This window comes from Mustela lutreola, chromosome 4, assembly GCF_030435805.1.
Source record: "Mustela lutreola isolate mMusLut2 chromosome 4, mMusLut2.pri, whole genome shotgun sequence".
In the NCBI taxonomy this organism is placed as follows: domain Eukaryota; kingdom Metazoa; phylum Chordata; class Mammalia; order Carnivora; family Mustelidae; genus Mustela; species Mustela lutreola.
The window spans coordinates 133,964,680-133,976,793 of record NC_081293.1 but is presented as its reverse complement, the minus strand read 5'-3'; the positions used below and the strand labels follow the sequence as shown (position 1 = coordinate 133,976,793).

The window sequence follows — 12,114 nt, the reverse complement described above, 5'->3', positions numbered from 1 at the left end:
AACGGACATATTACTTCAAAGACACAAACTGCCAAAGCTCACTCAGAAAACTACAGATCACTTCAATAGGTCCATACTATTAAAGTTACTGAATTTGTATTTTTAAAGTTCCCCCCACGATAAAACCCCAAACTCAAATGCTTTCATAAGAAATTGTATTCCACCATCTATTTAAGAAATCCCTGAATATTGAATTTATGTCACCAAAAGCATGATCCATAAAAGAACGGATTTGTAAATTGGAATTTGTCAAAATTAAACAGGTTTGTTTTCTTAGAGACACAGTTAAGAGAATGAAAAAGATAAGCCACAAATGCAGAGAAATATTTACAAACTATTTATCAGATAAAGGTTTGTATCCCAAAGTATGTAAAGAAGTGATGTATTGTATATTGGTTAATTGAATTTAAATGAAGAAAAAATAAATTAAAAAATATGTAAAGAACTCCCAAAATTCTAAAATGAGAAAACAAATAAACAATAAGGGCAAAAGATTTAAGCAGACATTTCATCAGAGAAGATATTCAAGTGGCAAAGAAACACATAAAGAGATATTCAACACTATTAGTCACTGGGGAAATGCAAATTAAAACCACAATGAGATACTACTACACTCCTTTAATAGTGGTTAACAAAACAATAATTTAAAAAAAAAAAATCCAAATCAAGTGTCATCAAGAATGGGGAGGGACTGAGGATCTCATGCGCTGCTGGTAAGAATGTGTAGCACTAAAACCACTCTGAAAATACCTTGACCATCTCTTAAGTTAAATGTACATCCACTGTATGATTCAGCCATTCAATCTGGTGATATTTGCCCAAAAGAATGGAAAGTGTATGTCTATAAAATGACTTGTACATGAAGGTTCATCCGTTTTACTTGTAATGGACAGAAAACCTGGCAACAACCCAAACACATATCAAAAAGTGGCTGGATGGGGTGCCTGGGTAGCTCAGTGGGTTAAGCCACTGCCTTCGGCTCAGGTCATGATTTCAGGGTCCTGGGATCGAGTCCCGCATCGGGCTCTCTGCTCAGCAGAGGGCCTGCTTCCCTTCCTCTCTCTCTGCCTGCCTCTCTGCCTACTTGTGATCTCTCTTTGTCAAATAAATAAATAAAATCTTAAAAAAAAAAAGTGTCCGGATGAACAAACTGGCCTCTCCATATGATGGACCACTCAGCAGAACAGGCATGAACTACTGATACACACCTCACATGAATGAACCTCAAAATAGCTATTGAGTGACAGAAGTCAGTCAGAAGCATACCTACCACATGGTTTCATTTATTCTATATTCCAGGAAATGTAAATGAAAGTATAGTGACAGAAAGCAGATCAACTGTTTTGGGGGATGGGGAGAAGCAGTGTGAGGATAACAAAGGGGTATGTGGAAACTTATAGGGATAATGCATATGTTTATTATCTTGGTCATGGTGATGGTTTCATAGATGTGCATACATGTTACTTCAACTTGAATACATTAAATGTGTGTGGTTATTTTTTGGTCAATTATACTACAATAAAGCTGTTTTTTTAAATGTCCACTATATTTAAATTAAAAGAGGAATCTGGTGACAGATGAAGCTCTGGGCTATGATCAACCCCATGCCAAGGATCAAGAAGAGGAAATAAAATTATCTCTAGAAAAATCTTGTTGCCTGAAGTATAGCTTATCCAACTGTGTATGAGGGGAAGGCTGCCCTGCACATAAGGACTATCAGAAATGGGAAATTTTCATTGATCGGTATTTAAAATTATAATCTGACTAAAATAATCTCCTCTCTGCATGTTCTTTACAAGTTCTCCACCATTGACCAGTCCGTGGTTGAGAAAATCTCATCTCTCCTCTCTCTTTGACTCTCTGGGCCTGATCTTAAGTAAAATGTGGCAGGCAAGGTGGGAGCCACAGATATGCCATCTCCCCAGAATAAGTCACAAGTTTTAATCTGCATAGTCAACTGAATTTTTGCTTGGAAAACACATCTAAATGGGAAAGTTCCCAACTGTTCCACATCAGCAAGTGTAATTTAGCAAGGCCACAATCTGTCTAAAAATCTGTTAAGTGCATAGGCTAGAGTCTCTGCCAGTTCCAGCATCCATTTTTTAAAAACACAATGAAATACTGAAGGACTGCACTCTGAAATTCCTCTGAATTGTAACACACTATATGTTCATATTCCTTTGCTTGATTTAAGCCATATTTCTTGGTTATTCAAATAATAAAAATTGAAACATGATATACAATGACCTCCAAGAACTAAATAGCCAAGAATTTAGTGATGTTGGAAGAGTGCTCTCAGTTACCTGAAGCGTTAGAGCATTTCCTTGGTTTAGCAGTGTTGTGAGTCTGCTGAGAACTCTCACATACACAAAGGGCCAGGGACAGATGACATTTCACCTGACACCCAGACAATCCTCCAACCTCGTGTCCACCTATAGTAGGCATGGACACTGATAGAAACCCACAGATAATGTGCCCAGGAATCTCGGGAAATCAAAATAAATGATAACTAAATAAACAAATAAAGACCCACTTTGAGATGCATTGGCTTAAATATAGAAAGAAGAAAAATGATACTCTTGTAAAACATTGTAATAAAATGTGCTCGTCACATTCGGAGGTACCCGGTGGCATACTGGCAAATGTCTCTTAACGGCTGCGAAAACAAGGGAGTGTGCCCCTGGTTTGTGACATTTGCCAGTTGTTACGGTGTAACTACTCCCACCATGGCTGATTTCAAGCGGATTTCACTGAATGCAAAGTTGGGAAGAGATACAAACGAACCGGATCTCCTGAGCTTGAGCATGAGCTGGTACAAATGCCCAACTGCAAAGGTATTATGCACCCCGACAGCTAACTTCCATCTTACAAGAGAAGTAAACTCCTTTTCTAAGACAGACTTTTGTGTTTTATTCTTTGAGGAAAAATTTTCCATTCTGGAGCTATCTTTTAACCTGGGACGGTATATTTCCTTCAGGGGGAAAAAAAATCTTTTTTAATATAGAAGACCTCATCCATCATAGAATATTTGCAACTTCTTAATACTGAGAAATGCAACAAATCTGCTTTTTCTTTAAACAGGAACCTTTACGTGTTCAAACTTATTTAAAATTAAATGCTTATTGTGAGTCCCCAAAAAAGTGAAAAGAAAACGAAACAAACAAAGACAGGACATTTTAATACCAATTTTAAACAAAAATTAACCCAAGGCAACTTGTTAGTAGAGGGGAAGGATGATTAGGATCTAGTCAAGTGTAGCTCCCACCACAGAACGCACATGCCCCAGCTTGAAGCCGAGGTGTGGGTGTATGTTTGTATCTTGGTTTCAGGGAAGTAACATTTTGCGATAATAGGAATTTAGAAGGAGAAATCAAAAGCCACTTTTTGTGGTGTTTTCCACAAAGAGAGACTTTCTTCAAGGTTTCACATTATACGGAAACTAATGGAAGGAAATAAACTTCTCCAACTGGAAGCTCAACAGAAGGGGGGAAAACCTGGGAAACGACAGCTCCAGCATTTCAACACAAGTGTCGCAAAGAAATAATAAAAGGAGTAACAAAAGAGCAGACATATACCCAAGTTCTGAGTCTGACTGCAGCTGGAGCACTGAGGGGTCTGTGTCCCACTGCAGGGTCCTAATCGTGCAGCACAAAGGAAAAAGAACACAGAGAATTAACAAAAGGGGAGGAAAACAAACCAAACCAAACCATGTCATTCATCAAGGCAATGGCATATACAGTACATACATAGAACATCTCCCCACTCCCCCCGCCCCTCCATCCCCAGGTGCAAGGATGACCCCATGAATATCAAGTGACAAAAGAAAGCGAGGAATTGTCCTTCCCTTTGAATGTCTGTTTGGTACCGGAAGCTGTGAGTGTTTTCACGGAGGGAAGCCCAAAGCTAACTACTCAAACTCTATATACCTCCTCACCCTTTGTTGTTGTTGTTGTTTTGTTTTGTTCTGTTTTCTACTCAAGCTGGACTGATTTGAGCATGCAAGCTGGTTCATGTTTCTCGGATACCCCAGAGCCCATCCACACCTGGGAGCACCAAGCATCTCCCATGGGGTGAAAAGAACCAAAGGCAAGGCGGCAAACGGGTGAGAGCCAGAGTGTCTGGGGGAGACGGTCAGGCCAGGTGGAGCCTGCCATCAGGTTCCTCTGCTCAACTTCTGGCTTCTTCAGGTCCGTTACTGCAAGAACAATGCACTGGATTTTGAGGCTCGTGGGTATTTTGGTGTTGTTTTTTTTTTTTTAATTTATATATTACACTGAGATGATCACTGATAATAGCATTTGTCTCAAGATGCCGGGGGTCGTTTACATCGTTTAAATATTTCACAAGAGACCACACAGGGTCTCACCAGTTAGCAAGGCATTCAGTTTTCCATGTTATTTCTCCTTCAAAATAAAGGGGGATAAAGCAGCTCTTCTAGAAACCGAGTGCATGCAGGAAACTGTCCCGAATCCCATGCCCTCCGCTTCATCTCAGCAAGGCCCACGGACCAGGATCCCCAGCCGCTCCTGGAGCTTGTCGGAAGCGCGGGCTACAGGCTCACCGCAGACCCGCTGACTGCACACGATGGTTCAGTAAAGTCCCGGGCCATCTGCGGGCACCCTGAAGTTTGAGAAGCCCTCCTCGTCTTCCTCGTCTGTGAAGACTTAACGTGGTTTATGAGACAATTCAATTTTAGGCTGACCTGGCCTGTGGCCATCTTCCAAACTTACATTGAACCATGGCTCTCCTTCTTCTCTGTGTCCTATTGGATGTCCTAGCCCCCTAAGAGTGTCTGTGTGTCTTCCCTCAAATGCCATCTGCTCAGAGAGGCTTTCCTCCCCTCACTATTCTGTAGCACTTCCTTCATCCCCTCCTCTTACAGCCCTTTCCTTTCTTCATAACACCTATGTTTTTTTGTATTATACATCCATTTATGTACTACTGTTTGCTGTTTGATCCAGATTTGAGCCTCATAATGGGGGGAGGATCCCTAGATTACAGAGATGCACCTAGAAAAGTACCCAGCACCCACACTTACATAACACAACGCATGGATGAATGGATGGATAGATAGATGGTCTTTCTCTGATTTCCTATGAGGATAATACACAATTATACCTACAAAACTCCAAGCAACTATTTGAACAGAAGCTTTTTGGGATGCCTGGGTGGCTCAGCTGGTTAAGGGTCTGTCTTTGGTTCAGGTCAAGATCCTAGGGTTCTAGGATCAAGTCCTGCATCCGGCTCCCTGCTCAGTGGGGAGCCTGCTTCTCCCTCTGCCTGCCATTCCCCCTGCTTGTGCCTGTGCCTTCTCTCTTTTGACCAAAAAAATAAAACAAAACAAAATAAAATAAAATAAAAATCTCAAATAAAACCAACAACAACAAAAGTAGCTTTATTTCTTACTACCACGTTCACCCCATAACTACTATTGAGATTTCTCTGAGTCAAACCCTACGCGTGTGACAGATGCCATTTAAGTTCCTCTTCCTGAGGCAGCAGAATGCAGGTCACAGCTGCCCTTACCAGCTCTGGCTGTGCTCCTGTCCTCTTAGGAACATTCTGAAACCTGACAACTCGAGTCCAGAGAGAACTAACCTGCCGCTACTCCTTAGACCCGAGCTTCTCAAATCTCAGTGCACACACACGTACTTGGGAACACCGTTTGAGCATGCAGATTCTGGTTTAGTAGGTCTGTGACATTTCTCAGAGGCTCCAGGGATTATAGATGTTGCAAGTCTGTGGACCACACTTGGAGTAGCAAGGTCTTGACTTAGATCAGTGGTTCTCAAACTCTGACAAGGTTCAAATGATGTGGAGGGCTTATGCTAAAATACGGAACGCTGATCTCCAACCCCAGAAATTCCGATTCAGTATGGCAAGGGTGCATTTGTACTCTAACCAGTTTCCAGGTGAGGCTTATAGCTGATCCTGGAGCCACGTTTGCAGAATGACTGGGCCAGGCTAGTGCTTTCCTTAGTCAGCAGGAGACAGCGTCACTGATCCTCAAATATGTCAGCCTCTAAACCCGTGATTAACTCAAGCCTGGCCTAAGGCCCAGGCCCCTTTCCGACCAATTACATCAGAATGTGCAGAGCGAAACCCAAGCATCTGTATTTCGGAAAATTCTCCAGGTGATTCTAAATGTGCAGCCAAGGGTGAGGACCCCTGCTCCCGACTCTTTCTCTGCTCAAAAAAAGCAAGGCCTTCCAGGTTCTGGGCACAGATTCCTTCCCCTTGTTGGCGAATGTAATGGTTATAAATAGTGGAAGTAACAGACTCCATTACAGTGATTCACAGCGGCTGTTCACACGTCCCTGGGGATCAGACCTTTCATCTTTAAGGGCATTTCTTTGGCTACAGACAGAGCAGCAGCCTCTGGCTCCAGCCGGCTGTGAGGAACATTCCTCTATAAGGGGTGGGGTCAGCTACTTTGCCCTCAATTTGCCTGAAGGTTTCGGATGGGATGACCTTGTTTGACCTTTTCCACTTCTGCCAGGCAGGTGAAGAATGCAGCCGCTCCCAGGTGGTCTGGTTGTCCTGTTACTTATTGGACAGCTCATCTGAACTCACTGTATGCTTAAGAAGTAAAAATGATGATTCCATCAGAATCACTCACTTAAGGAGTCAACAGATCAGCAGTCCAAGGTTGGCACTGATTCAGGCAGAGCAACCAAGGTGGTCTCTGTAACCGACCCACCGCAGTCCTGCCCCGCCAGTCACACATGTATTATTTGGTGAAAGAAAGAGTCATCATTAGCAATGAGCAGCGAGGTAAGGTGTCAAGCCAATGATGCAATCAAGTATGCTAGTTTTATCGTCTTCTCATTTTTCCCATTGTTATCTGTGGGGTGGTCAGGCTTGTACAGAACGCACTTTCCCTTAGAAAAAGCACTTAAAGCCAATACATCAAATGGGCAAATGTTATTTGTGTCTCCAAAGGTCACCTAGAAATGTGTATTGAATGTTTGCTGAATTCCTTCTGTGCAAGCTCGCAGAGACACTTCTCTATGGGTGGCAGGACCTTGGACAGGGCCCCACCGGGAGAGGAAGGTATTGGGGCTAGGCTCCACTGTGTGTCCTGAGGAAGGTCTCTGACCTCGGCAAAAGGAGGAGGCAGCCCAGAGACCCTTTAAAGCTTTTTTTCTGATATTTGAAAACATCAGATGATGATTAAACTGCCTTTCACTTTCTTCTCCAATTCGTATACTTTTATAACCAATTGACATACACCTTAACTTCCCAAACATCTTAGTATCAAGCTAGTGTATCACTGAAAATAAAATGATGGTTCCCCCTAAACTTTCTTGGGCAATTTGAAATCATGGCAGGTGTTTTTTTTTTTTTTTTTAATAAAAGAAGGAGTAAAATCAAGTAAATAAACATAAGTGAACATAACATATTCCCACAAAATATTATCATATAGAAATCACCCTATTTACCATAGTAATCAGTTCTCATTTTCAGTCATTTCTGGAATGGACCAATCAGTGCATGCAGGGAGAGAATATTTTTGATAGGACATTCATTTACTTATTCAATAAATATCTATTAAAGACCTAATAGGTAAAATACTGTGATAGAGGATGAAAAGAATTCTAAGGAAACTACAACTCTTATGAAGAGATAAAAATATGTATAAATAATTTAGCAGAACACAGCAGAAAGTAAAACATACACAGGTGTGCTCTGGGAAAGCAGTACACCAAGTGGGCACTTAAGAATGTTACATTTTAGTGAAGTAATGAGATGTATGAATATTTATACGTAATGATATGGGGATAACCAATACAAAAAAAAGGAAATAGTTGTCATTACTTGCCCAGGGCCTGGCACAGTTTAAAGTTTCAATAAATGTTAGCTGAAAAAAAAAATAAACAAATGCCATAAGAACGATTAATAATGATAGCTATCATTTCCTTTCAATGAATGTGTACTCTGTGCCCGCCAGCCAGGCCCTGGACTGTACTTGGATCATCCCTGGAAGCCAGAGCAGGGAAAGCCCCTCCCTCTGAAAAGATCAGAGATTCATGTAACCTGGTTTTGGAAGGCTGGGGTGAGGATCTGGACATAAACTCATTTTCATCCAGGCCTGGTTTGTTGGACTTCAGCCGCTGAGTTGGTTTCCTGGGTCTAATTAAGAGTCTGCTATGTTTTAGATGTCGACTTACCAACTTATCATGAAAACAGTAACTGCCAGGGGGAACACTTATACACGACCGATAAAGCCTTCTGTCCTTGAAGGCCAGTTCCTGGGAAGCCCGAAGACCAGCTGGGTCTTTGGGATTGGAGAAAGTGCATCTGAATGTTTTACTCCTACAGCTTGTCCTTGCCCTACCGCCGAACATGTCCACCTCCTTCCACAGGACCAGACGTAGCCCCATATTATCAGTCTCCCCTACCCCTATCCCGTTACTGGGATGCCCAACTAAACACTTTCTGATTGACAACATCTTTGTTTAAGTACATCAGTTAGATTTTGTCTGCTGTCCCTACATGGAAAATCATCCTGGTGTTATTTACTTATTTTTAAGTGCTGCATTTGTCTGTACTCATCAGTTTTAGGTTATTTCTTAGGTTAACTCTCTGACAATCTAAGGTTCGATTTCTGATCTTGCACGGGAAACAGCACCCAGTAATTCTCCATCTATTCTGGACTAAGGAGCCTTGTCATGGTTGTATGGTCCCATAGCTGGACTGGCAGTTCCGGACGGTTCCCAGCCTTGTTTCAAAATACTAGCTACAGAAGCTTCCCACACCATGGAAAATACCCATTCACTAATGTGACCCTAAATATACCAGCCAATGTAGCCCTCAGCATCTCATCTAGAAAGGCCTAACATGTAATATTTAGTTTATAATTTGGGAGACAACATGGTTTTTGTTACTTTAAAAAAAAATAGACAAAACATCAAAATTCTTGAAGTTAGCATTGACCTAGTCAGAGACTAACCAAACTTTATATTTCAAACGTTCTACCAATTCATCACTAATTTCTTACAAAATTCTCCCTCCCTTGGTTCAGCTTTTTTGCTCAGTTTCACTTTATTAGACAGAAGTAAATATTCAAAACCAATCCAAAATAACAATAATCCCTGGCCATTTGTTCAGAATATATATAACTTAGGAGTGGAACACATGAAGTCTGTGTTACTTATACCCTGCTCACTGATGAGTGTTTAACTTCTCCCTCTTCAGCTCTGACCAACTAGTAAGTTGCTAGTTTCCATTCTTTCCATCCTTATTAAACCTCTGAGTAGAAAGCTTTGAAATTCTTGCCTGAAGAGTGTCTTTGCCTTGACCTTTTCTTTGGTTATAAGAAAGTAACGTTTGAAAAATATTTGGAAGGCATGAGTTAAGAATTCTGTCATTTGTCACGCTAACACTCCACTCACATACACTGCTGGAGGCATTTAAAATCAGTATAGTTCTTTCGAAATTTGCAGTACACCAGTGGACAGCAAGAACCATTAACATAGAATTATTCCTGGACTGGACTGGTTTTACTTCCAGAAACTCAACCTATGGAAACAAAGCATCACAAGCAATAATAATAACAAAAATGAAGGTGACGATGGTGATGAGGATGATGATGTGATGGTGACAGCCTCTACGTCATTAAAGTCCATGGCCAGCTTTGGTATGACCCTATTCCTTCCATCCCCAGAAAGCTACGCACTTCCCAATCAGGGTCACCCCTTCCCTCATCTCTGTACTCTAACCCCGGTTACTCCACAGCTGTCTCTCCATTTTCTGCCCAAAATAACCACAAAGTCCTTATCACCACTGGGTTCCAAGTCCACTTTTTCACATGCCTTTTGGACATACCCATCTGCACGCCAGAGCCATCTTACCCTTCTCATCCCCTCCTTTGTTTCCTTTTCCACCCTGCAACCTTAGATTAGACCTTCAGGCCTTTACGTCAGACCAATTGTTGCCCACTAGTCCTTACACCTTGAAAGCATTATAAAAGTAGTGTCCCATGGGACGCCTGGGTGGCTCAGTTGGTTGGACGACTGCCTTCGGCTCAGGTCATGGTCCCAGAGTTCTGGGATCGAGTCCCACATCGGGCTCCCAGCTCCATGGGGAGTCTGCTTCTCCCTCTGACCTTCTCCTCGCTCATGCTCTCTCTGTCTCTCTCTCAAATAAATAAATAAAATCTTAAAAAAAAAAAAAAAAGTAGTGTCCCAGACCTCACCTAGACCTGTGGTTAGGTACCCGTGTTTGTAATGAGTTACCCCATGAATTCAGTACACAGCCACTCGGTGTGGGAGCCAGGGATGGCAATTATCACAAAGGCCATCCTCCTCTCAGACTTAGCTCTTTTCCCACTGGCTCCTTCACATGCATTCTGCCTCCCACACTCTCCCAGCCTTTCCTTCTGTGGACACTTTTCCCATCATCTGGAATGCTCTTTCTCCCAGATCCACTTGCCCAAAGTATATGCATTCATTAAGGTCCAGCTCAAATATCATGCTCTCAAGATATATTTGTCCTCAATAACCTCATTCAGAAATAACTTGTCTCTCTCTGGGACAGGAATATAGATATACTTGGGCCTCTTATTTTGCAGTTCTCTATGCTCATCTACAGTCCAAAACCTGGATGGAAGACCAAATCTGAGGATGACCTACAGGAAGTAATGAGCACTGTCATAAAGCCCAAGGACCTCAACATCAAGCCAACAGTGTGTTGCACCCAATCTGACTTTTTGCCCTGAATCCAAGGACTGGATTTCTGCCTTGGTTCTGTGACAAAGTCCCTGCCTTATAGCTCAGTCCTATAACCACTGCTGGGAATTCCCCTTCAGCAACGTCCACCTTCTGACAACTGGGCCGTGAATCGTGAGCTATGCTGCTCTACCTCCTCTGTCCTTATCCCTCTAACTCAACCTGCACCCATCACACCCGGTGTTCTGTAAGCTGTGCACCACACGCACATGTGCTCGCACATGCACAGACACGCAAATTAATAAATATTTATCGAGTACCAAATATGTGTCAAGACTCTATGTAGGGTAGGAATGAACCAGAGCCACTTGTCCCAAGTGAATATACTACAAATTAATGACAGATGATTTGGGAATAATGGTTTATGACATTATTGCCCATCTCTCCAAGTACAAATATTTGAGAGCTGGAATTAGTTAGCAACATTTCCTTAGATGGCTTCAAATTAAATCTGTCAATTTGCTGGAAGCACGTTCTTTAGAAGTGAGAAGAATTCCTTATCTTTATATGCCTTGCAGTTCTAACATTTACTATATCTTTCACACAATAAATCCTCATCTATTTAGTGAGTGAGTGGACAAAAGAAGAAACAAAGGAATGTTCTTTACTTGCCACTTCTGCTGACGGGCGTGAAGGCTGAAGGAGGCAAGCTGATTCCTAAAGAAATAGATTTTACTTTCATTTTACTAGAAAATGAAAGAATAAATCGGGGCATGTCTGGCCTCAAATCCTTCATCTCTCCCAAGCGGAGATTTGTGCGGAGACTAAAAAGAAGTCCAGCGATCTTTGCTACCAAATGAACTCAGCAACTTTATTTCATCCTTGAAGCAACTGCCCTGAAACGCAGCTCTTCCCATTCTTTCCTCTGAGGTGGGAGAGACAGCGCGAGGGCAGAGCACCAAACTTCCCCGAATCCCAGGGTGTCTGAATGCTTTTAACAGGAGGCTTCTCTGTCAAAGAAGTCAGAAGGCACTAATCAGATACAGAAAATGGTCTGGACCTGTGTGAGCAGAGTGCCAAATAGAAAGAAAGTCTCCAGTTGGGGTTACCCCCAAACACCTATGTTTCTAAGTGCTGTTTCCAAAGGTAATCCGCTGAATAATAAGAACATTTAAAAATCTGTCATATCACTCAATCTGTCACTGTCATTTACATGATGTCAGTTAATTAACGATGGCACTGAAATGAGCTAATGTTTTACTTCCCAACTTCAATTATTTCCTTACTTAGGACGACAGTGATGATGATAAGATCTTCTGATGTCAGAAATAAAACTAGAATAGTGCAATACATACTTCTATTGGGTTCTTCAACATTTTTTTTTCTTGGTATACTGTGTGGGAATCTTCATTCTGTTGGCTAATATCCGAGTCCTAATGTGGAA

General features: G+C 41.9%; 1 protein-coding gene across 4 annotated transcripts in view; it reads right to left on the bottom strand.

Moving 5' to 3' along the window:
• The window catches only part of DYNC1I1 (dynein cytoplasmic 1 intermediate chain 1), a 303,858-nt gene that overhangs the window by 243,846 nt on the left and 47,898 nt on the right, over positions 1-12,114 (bottom strand). For 2 of the 4 annotated variants that reach the window (XM_059171178.1, XM_059171179.1), the window contains exon 5: positions 3,576-3,635. The exons of the other annotated variants lie outside the window; for them this stretch is intronic. In XM_059171178.1, the coding sequence (XP_059027161.1) occupies positions 3,576-3,635 (60 nt within the window). The remainder of the gene's footprint in view (positions 1-3,575; positions 3,636-12,114) is intronic. 4 annotated transcript variants of the gene reach the window in all.